The sequence below is a fragment of the Ursus americanus genome, chromosome 4 (genome assembly GCF_024610735.1).
Source record: "Ursus americanus isolate L20-20 chromosome 4, mUrsAme1.1.p, whole genome shotgun sequence".
Taxonomy (NCBI): Eukaryota; Metazoa; Chordata; class Mammalia; order Carnivora; family Ursidae; genus Ursus; species Ursus americanus.
The window spans coordinates 6,570,131-6,593,844 of NC_142130.1; the positions used below are offsets into that span (position 1 = coordinate 6,570,131).

Sequence of the window (23,714 nt, forward strand, 5' to 3'; positions counted from 1 at the left end):
CACTCCCCCTGCTTGTGTTCCCTCTCTCGCTGGCTGTCTCTATCTCTGTCAAATAAATAAATAAAATCTTTAAAAAAAAAAAACCTAGAGGCTCTGATGGCCAGGGTAAATGAGGCAGAAGAACGTATTGGTGAATTGGAGGATGGGTTAGTACAAGAGAAAGCTAAAATAGAAAATTGGCTCCAAAAATCCAATTTCAAAATGTAGGTTATGGGATATTACTGACTCAATGAAACGTTCCAATGTCACAATCATCAGCATCCCCGAGGGGGTGGAGAAAAACAGAGGACTAGAAGAGATGTTGGAAGCAATTGTAGCTGAAAACTTCCCTAATCTAGCAAAGGAAACAAGCATGCATGTCCAAGAGGCAGAGGGGACCCCTCCCAAGCTCAACCAGGACAAACCTACACCACGTCACGTCATAGTGCATTTCACAAATATTAGATCCAAAGTTACAGTATTGACAGCGGCCAGGGCAATGAAATTTCTCACGTACCAAGGCAAAGGTATCAGAATTATGTCAGACCTGTCTACACCTGGAATGAGAGAAAGGGTTGGGGAGGCATTTTTAAAGCTCTTTCAGAGAAAAACATGCAGAAAAGGATCCTTTATCCAGCAAGGCTGTCATTCAGAATTGATGGAGAAATAAAGACCTTCCAGAATCGCCAGTCATTGACCAATTTCATAACCACGAAACCAGCCCTACAGGAGGTATTAAGGGGGGTTCTATAAAAGTAAAAAGACCCTAAGAGTGATACAGAACAGAAAGTCACAATCTATAGAAACAAAGACTTACAGGCAACATGGCATCATTAAAATCATATCTCTCAATAATTAGTCTCAATGTAAATGGCCTAAATGCTCCCATAAACTGACACAGGGTTGCCGATTGGATAAAAAAAAAACATGACCCATCCATTTGCTCTCTACAAGAGACTCATTTTGAACCTAAAGATACATCCAAACTGAAAGTAAAGGGATGGAATACCATCTATCATGCCAATAGACCTCAAAAGAAAGCTGGGGTAGCAATTCTCATATCAGATAGATTGGATTTTAAACTAAAGGCTATAGTTAGAGATACAGAAGGGCACTATATTATTCTTAAAGGATGTATCCAACAAGTGGATATGACAATTATAAGTATATATATGCCCCCAACAGGGGAGCAGCAAGATACACAAGCCAACTCTTAACCACAATAAAGAGACATATAGATAAAAATACAATAATAGTAGGGGACCTCAACACTCCACTATCAGCAATAGAGAGCACCTAAGCAGAAAATGGACAAAGAAGCAGGAGCTTTGAATGCCATACATGAGGAGTTGGACCTCAAAGATATATATAGAAAAATACACCCCAGAAGCAAAGAATACTCTTTCTATTTTAATGCCCATGGAACATTCTCAAGAATAGACCATGTTCTGGGTCACAAAACATGTCTCAACCGATACCAGAAGACTGAAATTATTCCCTGCATATTCTCAGACCACAACGCTCTGAAATTGGAACTCAACCACAAGGAAAAATTTGGAAGAACCTCAAACACTTGGAGACTAAGAACCATCCTGCTCAGGAATGATTCGATAAATGAGGAAATCAAAAATCAAATTAAACAAGAGGAGTTAAGATGGCAGAGGAGTAGGGGACCCCTTTTTCAGCCGGTCCCCTGAGTTGAGCTGGATAGGTAACAGACCAGCCTAAATAACCACAGAATCAGCCTGAGACGCAGGAAGATACATCTGGATCTCTACAAATGAACATCTCCAGCGCTGAGTATTGAGGTACCAAGAGGGGAGCCGTAAAACAGCGCACAGATATCGGAAGATAAACAGAAGGGGGAGGGAGCCGCCGCGTTTGGGCACCGGGAAACGGCAGCCACCTGCACGGGGGAGCGGGCGGACCCATGGTGGGCACCCACGAGAAAGTGGACTGACAGTGAGCCGTGAATGCGCGCCACCAGGCATCTCACGGAACACCGTTATCCCGGTGTGCTCACGGGATCCAGACTGAGACCGGGAGCTCCCAGAGCGTGCGCAGGGCGGCTGGCGGCTGGCGGGCCACCTGCACGGGGGAGCGGGCGGACTTGCGGTCGGCACCCGTGAAACAGCAGACTGAGACCCTGAACCGGGTGCGCGCGCCACCAGGCTTCTCACGGAACTCCGCAATCGAGGTGTGCTCACCGGGCATAGACTTAGACCAGGAGACCCGGGAGCGCGCGGGGCAGCCGGTGGCTGGCGGCATTAGAAACACAAAGGACAGAGACGCGCCGGCCCTGGACGTGAGGGCAGGGACGCCGGGTGTGGGGTGCACATCCCAGGATGCTGCAGGGTTGAGCAGCACCAACAGCAACAGAGTTAAAGTGGCCAGAACATCAGTGGAGAATGGGCCGCAATCCCTCTGTTCTGTGACAATGCAGCCTCTGCGGCTCTGACTCTCAGAAGAGGCATAGCCGACTGCCAGGGAAAGCAGCCAGAGAACAAAAGCCTGGAAATACCGGCTCACAGCGTGCCCATCCCCATCCCCCCTTGCGGGGGACACGGAGACTCTACCCAAACAGGGTTGCCTGAGTATCGGCGCGGCAGGCCCCTACCCCAGAACACAGAAGGCAGGCTGAAAAATCAAGAAGCCCACAACCCGGGGGCGCCTGGGTGGCGCAGTCATTGAGCGCATGTCTCCGGCTTAGGGCGTGATCCCAGCGTTCCGGAAAGGAGTCCCTCATCGGGCTCCTCCACTGGGAACCTGCTTCTTCCTCTCCCACTCCCCTACTTCTATTTCCCGTTCTTGCTGACTGTCTGTCTCCCTCTCTTAGATAAATAAATAAATAAAATCTTTAAAGAAGCAGCCCACATCTCTAAGATCCCTATAAAACAAGGGGCACGGCCTGGGACCCAGTCAATAATTTGGGCTCTGGACAACCCCGCAACATCTCCTCATCAGAATGACAAGAAGAAGCCCCCCCCCCAGCAAAGAAAAGACAGTGAGTCTGTGGCCTCTGCCACAGAAATAATGGATATGGATGTAACCAAATTATCAGAAATGGAATTCAGAGTAACGATGGTCAAAATTATGAGCAGAATTGAAAAAAGTATTAATGAAAAGGTTTCTGAGAATATAGAATCCCTAAGGTCAGAAATGAGAGCGAATTTGACAGAAATTAAAAATTCTATGAGCCAAATGCAGGCAAAACTACAGGCTCTGACGGCCAGGGTCACTGAAGCAGAGGAAAGGGTTAGTGAATTGGAGGATGGGTTAATAGAGGAAAAAATGAAAATAGAAGATGCTTTTAAAAAAATCCACGTCCACGAATGTTGGCTACGGGAGATTACTGACTCAACGAAACGATCCAATGTTAGAATCATCGTCATCCCCGAGGGGGTGGAGAAAAACAGAGGTCTAGAAGAGATATTTGAACAAATTGTAGCTGAAAACTTCCCTAATCTAGCAAGGGAAACAAACATTCATGTCCAAGAGGCAGAGAGGACCCCTCCCAAGCTCAACCACGACAAACCTATGCCACGTCACGTCATAGTGCATTTCGCAAATATTAGATCCAAGGATACAGTATTGAAAGTGGCCAGGACAAAGAAATTTCTCATGTACCAAGGCAAAGGCATCAGAATTACGTGAGACCTGTCTACACAGACCTGGAATGAGAGAAAGTGTTGGGGGAGCATTTTTAAAGCTCTTTCAGAGAAAAACATGCAGCCAAGGATCCTTTATCCAGCAAGGCTGTCATTCAGAATTGATGGAGAAATAAAGACATTTCAGAATCGCCAGTCACTAACCAATTTCGTAACCACGAAACCAGCCCTACAGGAGATATTAAGGGGGGTTCTATAAAAGTAAAAAGGCCCCAAGAGTGATACAGAACAGAAAGTCACAGCCAATACAAAGACTTTACTGACAACATGGCAGAATTAAAAGCATATCTCTCAGTACTCAGTCTTAATATTAATGGCTTAAATTCTTCCTTAAGTGACACAGGGTTGCAGATTGGATAAAAAGAGACGACGCATCCATTTGCTGTCTACAAGAGACTCATTTCGAACCCAAAGATGCATTCAGACTGAGAGTAAGGGGATGGAGTACCATCTTTCACGCAAATGGACCTCAAAAGAAAGCTGGGGTAGCAATTCTCATATCAGATAAATTGGATTTTAAACTACAGACTATAGTTAGAGACGCAGAAGGGCACTATATTATTCTTAAAGGAAGTATTCAAAAGTGGATATGACAATTATAAATATATATGCCCCCAACAGGGGAGCAGCAAGATACACAAGCCAACTCTTAACCAGAATAAAGAGACATATAAATAAAAATACATTAATAGTAGGGGACCTCAACACTCCACTCTCAGAAATAGAACACCCTGGCAAAAACTAAGCAAAGAATCAAAGGCTTTGAATGCCATACTCGACGAGTTGGACCTCATAGATATATATAGAACACTACACCCCAGAACCAAAGAATACTCATTCTATTCTAATGCCCATGGGACATTCTCAAGAATAGACCATGTTCTGGGACACAAAACAGGTCTCAGCCGATACCAAAAGATTGAAATTATCCCCTGCATATTCTCAGACCACAACGCTCTGAAAGTGGAACTCAACCACAAGGAAAAATTTGGAAGAAACTCAAACACTTGGAGACTAAGAACCATCCTGCTCAGGAATGACTCAATAAACCAGGAAATCAAAAATCAATTTAAACAATTTATGGAGACCAATGAGAATGAAAATACAACAGTCCAAAACCTATGGGATACTGCAAAGGCAGTCCTAAGGGGGAAATACATAGCCATCCAAGCCTCACTCAAAAGAATAGAAAAATCTAAAATGCAGTTTTTATATTCTCACCTCAAGAAGCTGGAACAGCACCAGAGGGACAGGCCTAATCCACACACGAGGAAGCAGTTGACCAAAATTAGAGCTGAAATCAATCAAGCAGAAACCAGAAGTACAGTAGAGCAGATCAACAGGACTAGAAGCTGGTTCTTGGAGAGAATCAATAAAATTGACAGACCACTGGCAAGACGTATCCAAAAGAAAAGAGAAAGGACCCAGATTATTAAAATTATGAATGAAAAAGGAGAGGTCACGACGAACACCATTGAAATTGGAAGGATTATTAGAAATTTTTATCAACAGCTATATGCCAATAAACTAAGCAATCTGGAAGAGATGGAATCCTTCCTGGAAACCTATAAACTACCAAGATTGAAACAGGAAGAAATTGATTTCTTAAACTGGTCAATTAATTATGAAGAAATTGAATCAGTGATAAACAACCTTCCAAATAACAAAACTCCAGGCCTGGACGTTTTTCCTGGGGAATTCTACCAAACATTCAAAGAAGAAATAATACCTATTCTCCTAAAGCTATTTCAAAAAATAGAAACAGAAGGAAAGCTACCAAGCTCATTCTATGAGGCCAATATTACCTTGATCCCCAAACCAGGCAAAGACCCCCTCAAAAAGGAGAATTACAGACCGATTTCCCTAATGAATATGGACGCCAAAATCCTCAACAAGATACTTGCTAATAGAATCCAGCAATTCATTAAAAGGATTATCCATCACGATCAAGTGGGATTCATACCTGGGATGCAAGCGTGGTTCAATATTCGCAAATCAATCAGCGTGATACATCATATCAACAAGAAAAGACTCAGGAAACATATGATCCTCTCAATCGATGCCAAAAAAGCATTTGACAAAATACAGCATCCTTTCCTGATTAAAACCCTTCAGAGTGTAGGAATAGAAGGTACATTTCTCAATCTCATAAAAGCCATCTATGAAAAGCCTACTGCAAATATTATTCTCAATGGGGAAAAGCTGGAAGCCTTTCCCTTAAGATCAGGAACACGACAAGGATGCCCACTCTCGCCACTATTATTCAACATAGTACTAGAAGTCCTTGCAACACCAATCAGACGACAAAAAGGGATCAAAGGTATTCAAATCGGCAAAGAAGAAGTCAAAATGTCTCTCTTCGCAGATGACATGATACTCTATATGGAAAACCCCAAAGAAGCCACTCCCAAACTATTAGAAGTTATAGAGCAATTCAGTAACGTGGTGGGATACAAAATCAATGCTCAGAAATCAGTTGCATTTCTGTACATGAATAACGAGACAGAAGAAAGAGAAATTAGGGAATCCATTCCATTTACAATAGCACCAAAAACCAAAGTTACCTTGGAATTAACTTAACCAGAGACATAAAGGACCTATATTCTAGAAACTATAAATCACTCTTGAAAGACATTGAGGAAGACATAAAAAGATGGAAAGATATTCCATGCTCATGGATCGGAAGAATTAACATAGTTAAAATGTCCATGCTACCCAGAGCAATCTACACTTTCAATGCTATCCCGATCAAAATACCGATGACATTTTTCAAAGAACTGGAACAAATAGTCCTTAAATTTGTATGGAAACAGAAAAGGCCCCGAATCTCCAAGGATCTGTTGAAAAGGAAAAACAAAGCTGGGGGCATCACAATGCCAGATTTCGAGCTGTACTACAAAGCTGTGATCACAAAGACAGGATGGTACTGGCACAAAAACAGACACATAGACCAATGGAACAGAATAGAGAGCCCAGAAATGGACCCTCAGCTCTTTGGGCAACTAATATTTGATAAAGCAGGAAAAAACATCTGGTGGAAAAAAGACAGTCTCTTCAATAAATGGTGCTGGGAAAATTGGACAGCTACATGCAAAAGAATGAAACTTGACCACTATCTCACACCATACACAAAAATAAACTCCAAATGGATGACAGACCTCGATGTGAGACAGGAATCCATCAAAATTCTAGAGGAGAACATAGGCAGCAACCTCTACGACATCGGCCAAAGCAACCTTTTTCATGGTACATCCCCAAAGGCAAGAGAAACAAAAGATAAAATGAATTTATGGGACTTCATCAAGATTAAAAGTTTCTGCACAGCCAAGGAAACAGTCAGAAAAACTAAGAGGCAGCCCACGGAATGGGAGAATATATTTGCAAATGACACTACAGATAAAGGACTGGTATCCAAGGTCTACAAACAACTTCTCAAACTCAATACACGAGAAACAAATAAACAAATCAAAAAATGGGCAGAAGATATGAACAGACACTTTTCCAATGAAGACATACAAATGGCTAACAGACACATGAAAAAAGGTTCAAAATCATTAGCCATCAAGGAAATTCAAATCAAAACCACACTGAGATACCACCTTACGCCAGTTAGAATGGCAAAAATAGACAAGGCAAGAAACAACAATTGTTGGAGAGGATGTGGAGAAAGGGGATCCCTCCTATATTGTTGGTGGGAATGCAAGTTGGTACAGCAACCCTGGAAAACAGAGTGGAGGTCCCTTAAAAAGTTAAAAATTGAGCTACCCTATGATCCAGTCATTGCACTACTGGGTGTTTACCCCAAAGATACAGACGTAGTAAAGAGAAGGGCCACATGCACACCAATGTTCATAGCAGCAATGTCCACAATAGCTAAATCGTGGATGGAGCCGAGATGCCCTTCAACAGATGACTGGATTAAGAAGTTGTGGTCCATATATACAATGGAATATTACTCAGCTATCAGAAAGAACGAGTTCTCAACATTTGCTACAACATGGACGGCACTGGAGGAGATAATGCTAAGTGAAATAAGTCAAGCAGACAAAGACAACTATCATATGATTTCCCTCATCTATGGAACATAAGAACTAGGATGATCAGTAGGGGAAGAAAGGGATAAAGAAAGGGGGGGTAATCAGAGGGGGGAATGAAACATGAGAGCCTATGGACTATGAGAAACAAACTGAGGGCCACAGAGTGGAGGGGGGTGGGTGAATGGGATAGGCCGGTGATGGGTAGTAAGGAGGGCATGTATTGCATGGTGCACTGGGTGTTATACACAACTAATGAATCATCGAGCCTTACATCGGAAACCGGGGATGTACTGTATGGTGACTAACATAATATAATAAAAAATCATTATAAAAAAAAATAAAGCATACAAGCTGCAGGATGACATACTTAGCCAAAAAAAAAAAAAAAATCAAATTAAACAATTTATGGAAACCAACGAGAATGAGAACACAACAGTCCAAAACCTATGGGATACTGCAAAGGCAGTCCTAAGGGGAAAATATATAGCCATCCAAGCCTCACTCAAAAGGATAGAAAAATCTAAAATGCAGTTTTTATATTCTCACCTCAAGAAGCTGGAACAGCAACAGAGGAACAGGCCTAATCCACGCACAAGGAAGCAGTTGATCAAGACTAGAGCAGAAATCAATGAATTAGAAACCAGGAGCACAGTAGAGCAGATCAACAGAACTAGAAGCTGGTTCTTTGAAAGAGTAAATAAAAATTGACAGACCACTGGCAAGACTTATCCAAAAAATAGAGAAAGGACCCAAATTAATAAAATTATGAATGAAGAGGTTGAGGTCACAACCAACACCAAAGAAATTGGAAGGCTTATTAGACACTTTTATCAACAGCTTTATGCCAATAAATTTAGTAATCTGGAAGAGATGGAGGCCTCCTGGAAACCTATAAACTGCCAAGACTGAAACAGGAAGAAATTGATTTTCTAAAGAGGCCAATTAATTATGAAGAGGTTGAAACAGTGATAAAAAACCTTCCAAGATACAAAACGCCAGGAACGGATGGTTTTCCCAGGGAATTCTACCAAACATTCAAAGAAGAAATAATACCTATTCTCCTAAAGCTATTTCAAAAAATAGAAACAGAAGGAAAGCTACCAAACTCATTCTATGAGGTCAATATTACCTTAATCCCCAAAACAGGCAAAGACCCCATCAAAAAGGAGAATTACAGACCGATTTCCCTAATGAATATGGACGCCAAAATACTCAACAAGATCCTTGCTAATAGAATCCAACAGCACATTAAAACGATTATCCATCATGACCAAGTGGGATTCATCCCTGGGACACAAGGGTGCTTCAACATTTGCAAATCTATCAGTGTCATAGATTTTATCAACAAGAAAAAAGCCAAAAATCATATGATCCTCTCAATAGATGCAGAAAAAGCATTTGACAAAATACAGCATCCTTTCCTGATTAAAACCCTTCAGAGTGTAGGGATAGAGGGTACATTCCTCAATCTCATAATAACCATCTATGAAAAGCCTACGTAAATATCATTCTCAATGGTGAAAAGCTGGAAACCTTTCCCTTAAGGTCAGGAACACGACAAGGATGCCCACTCTTGCCACTATTATTCAACATAGTACTAGAAGTCCTTGCAACAGCAATCAAGCAAAAAAAAGGAATAAAATGTATCCAACTCAGCAAACAAGAAGTCAAAATGTCTCTCTTTGCAGATGACATGATACTTTATATGGAAAACCCAAAAGAATCCACTCCCAAACTATTAGAAGTTATAGAGCAATTCAGTAACATGGTGGGATATAAAATCAATGCTCAGAAATCAGTTGCATTTCTATACACGAACAATGAGACTGAAGAAAGAAAAATTAGGGAATCCATTCCATTTACAATAGCACCAAAAACCATACGTTACCTTGGAATTAATGTAACCAGAGATGTAAAGGACCTATATTCTATAAACTACAAATCATTCTCAAAAAACATTGAAGAAGACACAAAAAGATGGAAAAATATTCCATGCTCATGGATCGTTAGAATTAACATAGTTAAAATGTCCATGCTACCCAGAGCAATGTACACTTTAATCCTATCCTGATCAAAATACCGATGACATTTTTCAAAGAACTGGAACAAACAGCCCTTAAATTTGTGTGGAAGCAGAAAAGGCCCCAAATCGCCAAGGAAGTGTTGAAAAGGAAAGACAAAGCTGGGGGTACCACAATGCCGGATTTCAAGCTGTACTACAAAGCTGTGATCACAAAGACAGTATGATACTGGCACAAAAACAGACACATAGACCAATGGAATAGAATAGAAAACCCAGAAATGGACTCTCGGCTCTTTGGGTAACTAATCTTTGACAAAGCAGGAAAAAACATCTGGTGGAAAAAAAGACAGTCTTTTCAATAAATGGTTCTGGGAAAATTGGACAGCTACATGCAAAAGAATGAAACTTGACCACTCTCTCATACCATAGACAAAGATAAACTCTAAATGGATGAATGTCCTCGATGTGAGACAGGAATCCATCAAAATCCTAGAGGAGAGCATAGGCAGCAACCTCTACGACATCGGCCACAGCAACCTTTTTCATGACACATCTCCAAAGGAAAGAGAACAAAAGATAAAATGAACTTGTGGGACTTCATCAAGATAAAAACTTCTGCACAGCCAAGGAAACAGTCAAAAAAACTAAGAGGGAGCCCACGGAATGGGAGAAAATATTTGCAAATGGTACTACAGATAAAAGACTGGTATCCAAGGTCTACAAACAACTTCTCAAACTCAATACGTGAGAAACAAATAAACAAATCATAAAGTGGGCAGAAGATATGAACAGACACTTTTCCAATGAAGACATACAAATGGCTAACAGACACATGAAAAAGTGTTCAAAATCATTATCCATCAGGGAAATTCCAATCAAAACCACAGTAAGATACCACCTTACACCAGTTAGAATGGCAAAAATTGACAAGGCAAGAAACAACAAATGCTGGAGAGGATGTGGAGAAAGGGGATCCCTCCTACATTGTTGGTGGGAATGCAAGTTGGTACAGCCACTCTGGAAAACAGTGTGGAGGTCCCTTAAAAAGTTAAAAATTGAGTTACCCTATGATCCAGCCATTGCAATACTGGGTATTTACCCCAACGATACAGACGTAGTGAATAGAAGGGCCATATGCACACCAATGTTCATAGCAGCAATGTCCACAATAGGTAAATCGTGGAAGGAACCGAGATGCCCTTCAACAGATGATTGGATTAAGAAGCTGTGGTCCAGGGGCGCCTGGGTGGCACAGCGGTTAAGCGTCTGCCTTCAGCTCAGGGCGTCATCCTGGCATTATGGGATCGAGCCCCACATCAGGCTCTTCCGCTATGAACCTGCTTCTTCCTCTCCCACTCCCCCTGCTTGTGTTCCCTCTCTTGCTGGCTGTCTCTATCTCTGTCGAATAAATAAATAAAATCTTAAAAAAAAAAGAAGCTGTGGTCCATTTATACAATGGAATTTACTCAGGTATCAAAAGGAATGATTTCTCAACATTTGCTGCAACACTGGACGGCATTGGAGGAGATAATGCTAAGTGAAATAAGAAGAGAAAGACAATTATCATATGGTTTCTCTCATCTATGGAACATAAGATTTAGAAAGATTGGTAGAAGAAAGGGATTAAGAAAGGGGTGCAATCAGAAGGGGGAATGAAGCATGAGAGACTATGGACTCTGAGAAACAAACTGCGGGCTTCAGAGGGGAGGGGAGTGGGGGAATGCGATAGGCTGATGATGGGTAGTAAGGAGGGCACGTATTGCATGGTGCACTGGGTGTTATACGCAACTAATGAATCATCAAATTTTACATCGGAACCCAGGGATGTACTGTATGGTGACTAACATAATATAATAAAAAAATATTACTATAAAAAATAAATGAAAAATTAAGGCCTGAAAGAAAATAAATAAATAAATATATTTAACCAAAAGTTAACAGGGAAAACTGTGCTAAACTAACTAGTATCAAAAATCAGGGACGGAAGACAGTTGAGAAATGTCTACTAAGTGCAGAGGAAAAAACTATGATCCACTAAATTAAGCTAGCTAACTTGCCAATCGAACATAAAGATGAAACAGGCATTCTCAAGATTTCCACAATCAAATCTTCTACAAAAGAATCAAAATAAAAGGCTCAAAATTGGAAAGTCATAATGAAAATGCTAGTTCTGGTCATTTAATGTAATATGAATTTTTACTAAGAAAAAGAAAAGAAAAGGAAACCTCAAAAACGAAAAAAAAATAGCAATATATTCAATTACATAAATGTAATTTATATATGTATTTATATATATAATTTTTGTATAAAATACAATTATAATCACACGTTAAAAAAAAAGAACAGGGGTGCCTAGGTGAGCCTCCTACTCTTAGTTTCTGCTCTGGTCCTTATCTCAGGGTCATGGGGATCAAGCCCGCCCTCGGGCTCACTGGCTTAATGAGGTCTGCTGAAATTTCTCTCTCCCTCCCGCTGCCCCTCCCCTGTGTGCTCTCTCTCTCTCTCTCAAATAAATGGATAAATCTTTAAAAAACGAAAAAAGAAACAAAAAAATGAGTCCTCCTCTTATATAGGGATTTAATTGTGATTGCCTAAAACTAAGTCATATATAGTTACAAATGGCCTTCATAGTTTAGTGTTTCTTTTTTCCTTTTTCCTTAATTTTTAAAGGGATATTTATAAAAAGTTACAGGATAGACCATATAAACTTGCCAATATCCCACTGTTTCTTGTGTACAAAATGTCAGTTTCATATATTTCCGCTTAATATTTTTGTGATGAAAAAATACTTCTCTGAAATGTACAATTTCCTTTAGTTTCACTTCAATTTTTCTTTTGTTAAACTGGGTAAAAACATAATTATTTAAAAATATGTAGAGCATAAATATATTTTCATAAAATTTTTACTGTCTTTCCTTCAATCTATTCATCCTTCTATGTATTTTTATATGTACACTCATGATATAAACAGATGTTTAAAATGATGCTTATCAAATAATATGGTTGTTTTCGGAGGAGTAAGATTTTTGTGGGGATTTGGGCTTCCTTTTTAGTATTTTGTTGTATTTCTTTCAAGGATATGGGTATGATTTGCTAGACTCCAACCACTGAGGTTTAGGAAAGAGAATGCACAAGTATAATTTCTCCTTCAACTGGTCAACATTGATAACCAGCAGCACTGACATCAACTGGGTACTTGTCAGATGTGCAGAATCCTGGGCCCCACCCCAGAATTTTAACAAGACTCCCGGGGCATTTGTATACACATTGAAATTTGACAAATACTTCTTTAAAAGATCTAACAGCTCAATTCTCCAACAAGGGTGTTGGGCGGTTGCTTTCATAAAAGCTACAGAGATTAGCTGCTCAGCAGATTTGTAGAAAGGAGAAAAAAATTATTTTTTTTGTCCACATGAAGTTCTTTATGCTATATTTTAACTGTGTATTACATAGGAGAAGGGGGCCATCTCTGGTGTGGGCGTCCATACACTTTAGAACATTCTCAGGGTGATGTCAAGAGACATCCAAGGAAACAAACACAAAGGTTGGTGGTTAAATAAGGGAGAGGGACAGCCTTGTTTTTGTGGAGAGTGATATGAAGAATCAAGCAGAAGGCAGAGTTAACATTGTCTAAAGTGAAAAAAAATAGCATTACCTGCAAGATTTCTCAGCACATTTAACTCTTTTTCCAAACTGTCTAAGGTTTGCTCATCAGCAGTGTCATCTAAGAAAGGCTCACTATGGTCAGTAACATCAATATATTCAATTTCTGAAATTTCAGAAGCAGCTCTAGATAATGATCGAGCAGCTGCACTTCTTGATCGAGGATGGGAGGAGACACGGCAGCTGGAGCCTTTTTTAACAGAGTTGGAAAGGGATAAATTTGCTGTTGAAGGTCTCTGTGATATCTGGCCTAAAATGAAAAATAAAAAAATTTTACATCAACTTTAAAAAAAATTCTGAATGAATGCTTAAAGATATAAAATACCAGCCCCCTAAATCTAGAGCAGTTAAGGTCATGCAACAGAGTTTAAGGGAAAGTGGGCTCAAAATTATCATGCATTCTGGTTTACCACAATGTTTTAATCCCAAGTTACTTTCCTATGTCATAAAGAACACTTCTGGGTTATTATTCCCTTTTTTTCTACCTTCAGAAAAAGACAGCTAATTTTGATATTAACTAAAACAAAACATCTGTAAACCAAGTTAATTCAAGACAAATTTAGTATCTAATCTTTTTTAGTTTCCAATGTTCAATCTTATAATCTATTCCATAAACATTCCAAACTGTGTCGTGTTTCTTAAATTCTCAGATGATACCACACTGTGCCTTGTAAGAGAGAAAAACTCATAGAATAGACATGGTAGCACTTCCTAATGAATTTTAGTTGATGATGTGTAACATTCTTCTATTAAGACAAACATGGAGACAAAATACTAGTATGCAAAATCTTTTAGAAAAACACAGGTTTTCAAGAAATTGAGATCATATTTCTAATTTTCCTAAATAGTTCACTTTCTGCTGCTTTGGAGGGCACTTTAGTGGAAAAGTTCCAGAAACATAGATCTAACTCAGGTTATTACTTTGTTCCACTAAGGCAGTCACAAGTTGGTCTTGACCTATTTCAAAGGTTGATTTAGTTGTTTTCTTCAACATGTGTGTTTCTTTCATAGGAGGAAAAAAATCCCTTCAAATCTTACACTATCACAAAATAACTATATTTCTCTCTCTCTCTATGTACATATACCTATTGATAGATAGATACATATATCTATCTTTTTGTACTGCTCATAAGATTCTTTAATGAAGGCCAAGGGAATATTCAAAGTACAAATTTAGAAATTCATAGTGTAGGTATATTTTTATATGTATTAAATCAGTGTTCTGATTTAGATTAATATATTTATATTAAATATAAATAATTTATAAGATAACCTTGTATTCCCTTAATACAAATGGGCTTTGTGTAAAATATGGATTATTTAAAGAAGCGCTATTGTCAATATCATGAAAATCATGATTTGAATGAATGTATGCCATTATAACATTATGCCCACTCAACTCGAATGAAAATGTAAGATTCAGAAGAGTAACTACAGGTAGTTGTCATGTATTAAACATTTAATAACTACTGAGTTTGTCTTTTTTTAAACTTAAAAATCTACTTTGAATGTAGCTAGTATTCTAAGAAGCATCCTAATGCAGTGTGTAATTAAGCAATTAAAACTGACAAAGGTAAGTCCCAAAGGGCACCAATTTTAATGAACATTTCAGAAATCAATTTTGAAAACATTTTTTGTTGGAATGAAATTATGAATAAATTAAAATAAGATTCTGACCTTTTAGTCTATGTACACAGAGACAATTATGAAGAAAAATTATTGACAAAAATGCATCTATGTTTGAGGACATATAAATGTAAATATCCCTATGGATTACTTTAATGGCTAGAATTTGGAAATAATTTCCCCTTTCACCTGTAACACACGAGTACATCATATATAAAATACACAAATACATAAAAATACATGATACACAAAAAGCAATCTTGCCATTCCTACATAATAAAACAGTGGTAGGAACAGCCATCGTGGAAGTACGTGAGTGTAACAGTAATTCAACTATATGAATTGAAACTTCTGCATCTACAGAGAACATGAGACCCTTCTATTTGTATTGTGCTCTGTGCCAGTCAAGTAAACTTCAGAGGAATGCAGAACTCTGATTAAAATAAAGCAAGTGGAAAACGTTATGAGGAAGACCCGGACTTCTGCCAACACAGGCAAATATAAGTTGATAAAAATTTAGCATAATATAGATGTCCTTCAGAGGATTCAGAAGAGCACAAACACTTTGCAAACTCTTGTGACAACATCTGGTTGCCACAGTATTAGAGGTTAATTGATCCCAATCAAGAAGGAATGTACATTGAGGGTGGGCCAGACCTAACGCTTAGCATTCAGCAAACAGACCATCTTTTTAATGGAAAATATGTTTAAAGAATAATTTAAAGTCCCCAAAACATAGAAAGAGTCAGAAGAAGCTTCAATCTGGTCCTTGATTTATTTATTTTGTTTATTTAGGGGAGTATATCATTCTTTCTACAAGCTTATTAATGTAGAAGCTTATTAATGCTATCACCGGGGTTAAGATTTGAAACACTGTTAAGACTGACACTAATGAGAAATGCAACGATTGAAGGAAGCATTCCATATTTTTTTAAAAAGTCCAGTTTGTAGATTATAAACATAAGAAATTCCTTTTGGAGTAACTTGTGCCATTGCTGGCAGTGTAATCTTAGGAAATTATAGATTACCACTGACCACAGTTACACTCTAAAAATAACTAAAGAAATTGTTCTTGGTATTAGCTAAAGAATATATGCTCTATGACTACTAATGAGACCATGCCATATATTGGTAAGATAAAAGAGAAGGGTGCTTTGCACTATATTAATGGGCATAAGAATGCTGACAAGGTTATGAAAGTATGCATCACTCACTGAATGGTATTTAGTACAATAACTTTTATTGCCAGTCTAAATAAAAACATTAGAATTGGATGAAACATCAGTGAGGAACATGCTTTTTGCACCGTGTTTCAATAACAAATAACATCTGATAAGGAGCCACTATTTTATTCCTGAATAAAGGTTGCAAAGCATCATTGCCTTTTGACATTCTTGTTCTCCTAAACATTTATACATAAAACATAAAAACGTATTTTCTAAGAGTTCTTAACACATATATGGACGTTTTATTTAGCAGTATGGGTTAGTAGAAAGAAGACTAAACTGGGAAGCACTTGCCCAGTCTCACTGAATTAGAAATCACCTTGTGACCTGAGACATGCAAATTCATATTTCACCTGCAAAAGTTAGGAGTAATTTAGGAGTTTGACAGAATGAGGTCTTAAATCCCCTTCAACTCTGAGAGCCTATGAATTAATAACCAATCCAATTAAATTACAAAATCATTTGTCAAATCCTAAAATTGCCAGGCACTGTGTCAGGATCAGGGTACTCAAAAGTGAATGAGACATTGCCTCTACCCTCAAGTTGTACTCCAAATCAATACATAGTCCTGCTCTCCTGCTTCACTCCTTCAGACACACTTGCTAAGTGATGACAATATGCCAGGCTGTGTTCCATCACTCAGGACACCACAAAGAAAAGGACAAGCTAGGTTCTCACTTTCTTTCCAACCAAGTATAAGGTGAGCAGAAAATAAACAAGTAGGATAATTTAATCTAGTAATAGGATCTAGGAGAAGGACAAAAGAAGGTAAATGTGACTGAGGGGTTTCAAGAGGCTGGCATTAGGTAGGGTGGTTTCAGAAGACCTCTCTAAGGAGGAAGCATCTGGGCTGAGCTGGAAAAATGGGAAAGAATCAATCATATGAAAAAGGTGTGAAGAGGGAGAAAGAGGCTACAAACCATCCCAGGTTAGACAGAAGAGCAAATTCTAAATGTAACAAGCAAGAGAGAGTGTGGCCTGTGTGAGAACAAAAAGAAGCCATTTTAGCTGCACTGTGGGAGAGGATGCGGTTGGCTGAGTTGGGCAAGGCTAACTCAGTACTGCTGTGTGATATCTGGTAAGAAATGCTGTTTTTTTGTTTTTCTTTTTTATTCTGTCTTCTACAAGAAGCTATAAAATGCTTTTAAGCAGGAGATTGACAAGGTGCCATTTATGCTTTAAGTTTACAGAAAATGTGATTAGTTCCCTATAAATTATAAACAATTCACTCACTGACTATAAATGGTAGAATTTGATGGAAACTACTTATTGAAACTTGTTTTCAGGAAAGGCAAAAAGTGAAATTGAGACACAAATGAGAGAGGATGGACAACTGGCTTGGGCCCATCTTGGGCAATAAAGGTAGAAGCAGTCAGATCTGGGATCAGTATTAGAGCTGAACTCAGCAGGCTCTAGGGATGACCAGGCTGTGGTGGGGAGGAGAAAGACAAGATGGCTCCTGATTTGGAGACTTACCGATGTTTACACGGTTGTGCAGACAGAGATAGGAAGATGCGGTGGGCAAGCAGGAGGTTTTGGTGGGGGTTGGGGAGGCTCAAAGGGCTTGCTGCTAAACATGGCTGTATTTCATAGCTATTAGGTTTCTACATTCACAAACTTAAAAATCTTACAGAAGAATTCCTTTATACACTAGCATAATTTCAGAATATACTATTTTGATAACTTGCGGCACAGCCAGAAAAATTTTATTTTTATTTCAGGCTACTGCTTCTGTTCAGAAAGTCCTTTCCCTCTGGCCCTAACTGGTAAATCTTACTAATTTTTTAAGACTAAGCTGAAATGTCATCTGGTCTCCAACACCTTGGTGATCTACACCTTTTAATGGCAAAGCAATCACTTTACTATCTCCATTCCTAAAAAGACTTTGCACGTACCTACCTCTGTTATAGCTGGTCACATGTACCTGTTGGTCTCCAAAAGTATGTTGCTCACAGTCCTTTCATAAAATGTGTATTTAATATGGGGTGATTTATACACATAAATGCATGTATCTATACAGAAGTTTTCCCTGAGTATGATTTTTAGACTGTCTACAGTAGCATAACATGGAATTGTTGATAAAATAAATGCAAATTCCTAGACCCTATCTCAGCTTTAATAAATGAGAATCTTAAGAGTGAGGTGGCAAAATCCACACCACAACAGGTTTCCCAGGTGGTTGTGCTCAAACTAACATTTGAGAACCTCTGCACTAGACTAAGCTCTTGGAATACAGGGACGAGAGCTGATTCTGTATCGCCAGTGTCTGGCAGTGCTCCTACAAATATTTCTTATAGTAAATTATTGATTTCAACTGATCACTCCAAATTGAGACTTTAAGGCATTTGGCTACTTATCTATAAAGATTTGCCTTAGTAAGATCAGGAACACGACAAGGATGCCCACTCTCACCACTATTATTCAACATAGTACTAGAAGTCCTTGCAACAGCAATCAGACAACAAAAAGGGATAAAATGTATCAACATCGGCAAAGAAGAAGTCAAACTGTCTCTCTTCGCAGATGACATGATACTCTATATGGAAAACCCAAAAGAATCCACTCCCAAACTATTAGAAGTTATAGAGCAATTCAGTAATGTGGCGGGATACAAAATCAGTGCTCAGAAATCAGTTGCATTTCCATATACGAATAATGAGACTGAAGAAAGAGAAATTAGGGAATCCATCCCATTTACAATAGCACCAAAAATCATATGTTACCTTGGAATTAACTTAACCAGAGACGTAAAGGACCTATATTCTAGAAACTACAAATCACTGATGAAAGACATTCAAGAAGACACAAAAAGATGGAAAAATATCCCATGCTCATGGATCAGAAGAATTTACATAGTTAAAATGTCCATGCTACCCAGAGCAATCTACACTTTCAATGCTATCCCGATCAAAATACCGAGGACATTTTTCAAAGAACTGGAACAAATAGCCCTTAAATTTGTATGGAACCAGAAAAGGCCCTGAATCACCAAGGAATTGTTGAAAAAGAAAGACAAAGCTGGGGGCATCACAATGCCGGATTTCAAGCTGTACTACAAAGCTGTGATCACAAAGACAGCATGGTACTGGCACAAAAACAGACACATAGACCAATGGAACAGAATAGAGAACCCAGAAATGGACTCTCGGCTCTTTGGGCAGCTAATTTTTGATAAAGCAGGAAAAAACATCTGGTGGAAAAAAGACAGTCTCTTCAATAAATGGTTCTGGGAAAATTGGACAGCTACATGCAAAAGAATGAAACTTGACCACTCTCTCACACCATAGACAAAGATAAACTCTAAATGGATGAAAGACCTCGATGTGAGAAAGGAATCCATCAAAATCCTAGAGGAGAGCATAGGCAACAACCTCTACGACATCAGCCACAGCAACCTTTTTCATGACACATCTCCAAAGGCAAGAGAAACAAAAGATAAAATGAACTTGTGGGACTTCGTCAAGATAAAAATCCTCTGGGGCGCCTGGGTGGCACAGCGGTTAAGCGTCTGCCTTCGGCTCAGGGTGTGATCCCAGTGTTGTGGAATCGAGCCCCACATCAGGCTTCTCTGCTATGAGCCTGCTTCTTCCTCTCCCGCTCCCCCTGCTTGTGTTCCCTCTCTCGCTGGCTGTCTGTCTCTCTGTCAAATAAATAAATAAAATCTTAAAAAAAAAAAAAAAGATAAAAATCCTCTGCACAGCCAAGGAAAGAGTCAAAAAAACTAAGAGGCAGCCCACGGAATGGGAGAATGTATTTGCAAATGGTACTACAGATAAAAGACTGGTTTCTAAGATCTACAAAGAACTTCTGAAACTCAATACGCGAGAAACAAATAAACAAATCATAAAGTGGGCAGAAGATATGAACAGACACTTTTCCAATGAAGACATACAAATGGCTAACAGACACATGAAAAAATGTTCAAAATCATTATCCGTCAGGGAAATTCAAATCAAAACCACACTGAGATACCACCTTACGCCAGTTAGAATGGCAAAAATTGACAAGGCAAAAAACAATTGCTGGAGAGGATGTGGAGAAAGGGGATCCCTCCTACATTGTTGTTGGGAATGCAATTTGGTACAGCCACTCTGGAAAACAGTGTGGAGGTCCCTTAAAAAGTTAAAAATTGAGCTACCCTATGACCCAGCCACTGCACTACTGGGTATTTACCCCAACGATACAGACATAGTGAAGAGAAGGGCCATATGCACCCCAATGTTCATAGCAGCTTTGTCCACAATAGCTAAATCATGGAAGGAACCGAGATGCCCTTCAACAGATGATTGGATTAAGAAGTTGTGGTCCATATATACAATGGAATATTACTCAGCTATCAGAAAGAACGATTTCTCAACATTTGCTGCAACATGGATGGCACTGGAGGAGATAATGCTAAGTGAAATAAGAAGAGAAAGACAATTATCATATGATTTCTCTCATCTATGGAACATAAGAACTAGGAAGATCGGTAGGAGAAGAAAGGGATAAAGAAAGGAGAGGGTAATCAGAAGGGGGAATGAAGCATGAGAGACTATGGACTCTGAGAAACAAACTGCGGGCTTCAGAGGGGAGGGCGGTGGGGAATGGGATAGACTGGTGATGGGTAGTAAGGAGGGCACGTATTGCATGGTGCACTGGGTGTTATACGCAACTAATGAATCATCGAACTTTACATCAAAAACCAAGGATGTACTGTATGGTGACTAATATAATAAAAAAACATTTAAAAAGAAAGATTTGTCTTAGTAACAAATTTCTCATAGCATGCATGTGCTTTTCGGCACATATGGTAACTTAAAACAGTTCCTTTGACCACCTCGGAAGGAAGCTCCCAGACTTTTTGAAGCTGCTTGAGACATTGACAGGAGAACAGGTACCTAATTATAGAGCCAAAAAACATTTATCATAAATGGATGGTTTTTCCACACACACACACAAAATTCTAAATCTCACAGGTTCTCAACATAAATGCATATGAAAGGGAAATAAGCTAGCCAAGGAGTTTGAATCATAGGATTTAGGGCAAGAGAGACATATAAATCTTACGCATTTGGACAAATCATATGTAATTAAATCTCTGGCTTGAAGATGGCCCTCAGACGAAGGCAAATAACCCCTTTTGTCAAGTGTTCCTCTAAACCTGTGTGCTCCTGGAGATCAGGGAACATACTTATGCGTCCCTTTTCCCTCGGGGCCCAGCATCAGGCCAACATACTCAACACACATCTGTTGAATTACCTTAATTCATCAGTCATGTACAGCAACTTCACATGAAATTCAGCATAAAGCAAACTTACTGCAGCAGGTGTTAGTAGATAACAATAACGACCTAATGAAACTACTGATTTTAATGATGTCAAAATCTCTGTGTACACTCTCTAGGAAAATATTACGATGAGATTCAACATGTCAAAAGAGTTATCCTATAGACAATCTTGCAATTATTTGGGTTTGAGAATGGAGTTAATGAATTTAAATCAAGATCCTAGGGTTAACACATTTAGCACTAGGTGTAGAACAGAGGTGTCTCAACCACAGCTACAAGCAGCAATCTTAACCTAATACATTCCTTTCACAAATGGCTATGTCTGATCATAATATGAACCAAGTGGATGATATGCAAAATCTAGTACAAATCCACCATTTCCTAAGAGTGTAATAAAACTGAGTATGTATTTTATAAGTATTGTTTAAAATATACACCATACCCTGAGCTCCATTTCAAAAAATACTATTCACTAATACATTGTTGCAAAAATAACCAAGACTTAACTCTTACTGTTGAGAAGAACATGACTAGTCTTGCTCTTTTGGGTTTGGAAGAAAAATGGAAGGCAGCCAGTTAAAATGAATAAGTTCACATTATGAAACTGCAAAAACTAATTTTCAGGTACCCACTAAACTTCTCAGAGACAAACTAAAAAACACAGTGAGTCATCAGCACGGCACTGCGGCCTTCCCGCTGATCTTACCCATCCTTTGTTGTGTTCTACTCATTGACGGGTTCTGGGCACTCGGCAGAACACCCAAGGCGACTGCACTATCAGCATATGCACTTATGCTATTGTCTGGAATCCACTCTCTGTCTCCTGAAATGGAAAAATGGCAAACTAATTTAAATCTTAAAAAGGAGAGAAATCCATGTTATTGCTTTATTTTATTTATCGTCTTACTGGATAATACTTAACTAACTAAGGATCATTGATAACAGTGAGGTATATATTATAAAAGACAGAAATCTCATAATTATACAATAAAAACCATGAGATTTGCATAGCATAATAAAAAGAAATAAACTCTAAATTGCAAAGATACTACACACACATTTGAATAAAAACAAATACTTTTCTGAGTATATAACAATATAACATAACGTATAATAGTCAGTACATGAATAAACACATCTGAATACATGGGAAGCCTAAGAATATAGGTGACACCATGACCTAACTTTCAGAAGGAAATTCCATCTATGTTTCAAAAATCTCACAGATTCTGAGATTTTGAGATTTGCTTCTAAGATGGTATTTAAGAATCATCATACAACACTTAGCAGCTAATGAACTGATTCAAAGAGTTTCTATTTCACAATTTAGTAAAGGCTACATTTCTAAATTCTAAAAATAATCTCTCCTCAGTCTCATTATACTTATATTCTCTCACATTCTGAGAGTAGCCTTAAATATAAATATGTGGCAACTCACACGGGGTTAATAATTTCAGCTGGAGAAGCAGAAAATGACTTAACTCATTGAATAGAATTGCCCAGTATTTCCTAAAATGAGGATGAGCTGTTTAAAAAAAAAGTGTCAGAAAATTGTTAGGTTGGTCCACAAGCCATCTGATTTCATGTCTGAATTTACCTGCAATTGTAATCCTAGTACTGGAATAGCTGCATTCTAAGCTATGAGAAGGAAGTAAGTTGAGTCTTTCATTTTTATCAAAAATAAAGAATCTTTCAAGTCCTTGATATTGTTCAGTTATAGGCTTACTTCTGAGGGCTATTTCTTGTAACAACTAGGAAACAAAATATTCAACAAAATTAAGTTTATTTTATCTCATCAACATAAAGCAGCACATTCATTCATTGAGCACCTACTGTATTCTTGGCACAGATTCTGCCCTAATCGGATTTAGGTTCTAACACAACATTTATATATAGTAAGTTCTGAAAAATATATAAACTGCAATTATAATTATCTGAAAGTTGCCATCAATCCAAGGAGAACAGAAGTTCACAAAAGAAAAAGTTCTCCTTTCTCCCTTCTTTTACTTTCTTCCCTTAGTGTCTTTGTGCATAAGTTACTCTGGGAAATGGAATCTCCCTCATATGCTGTGTTTTTGAATTAGTATCTTTGTTTATACATAAACTAATTTCAAAGATGAAAGTAGAATACCAAGGGGAATAAATCTGGTCATAGACAAAATCCAAGTTAACAAAATACTCATCATGAAGCAAACATCCATGTAGTAAAACTGAAGCAAGAGC

The 23,714-nt window shown here is 38.6% G+C and overlaps 1 protein-coding gene across 1 annotated transcript in view; it reads right to left on the reverse strand.

The window, feature by feature from the left end:
- Positions 1-23,714, reverse strand: part of ZBBX (zinc finger B-box domain containing) — a 91,403-nt gene that overhangs the window by 1,422 nt on the left and 66,267 nt on the right. The window contains exons 15-17 of the mRNA XM_087861371.1: positions 23,089-23,242; positions 22,198-22,314; positions 13,363-13,620 (exon numbers count right to left, since the gene is read on the reverse strand). Coding sequence (XP_087717497.1) covers positions 13,363-13,620; positions 22,198-22,314; positions 23,089-23,242 — 529 coding nt within the window. The remainder of the gene's footprint in view (positions 1-13,362; positions 13,621-22,197; positions 22,315-23,088; positions 23,243-23,714) is intronic.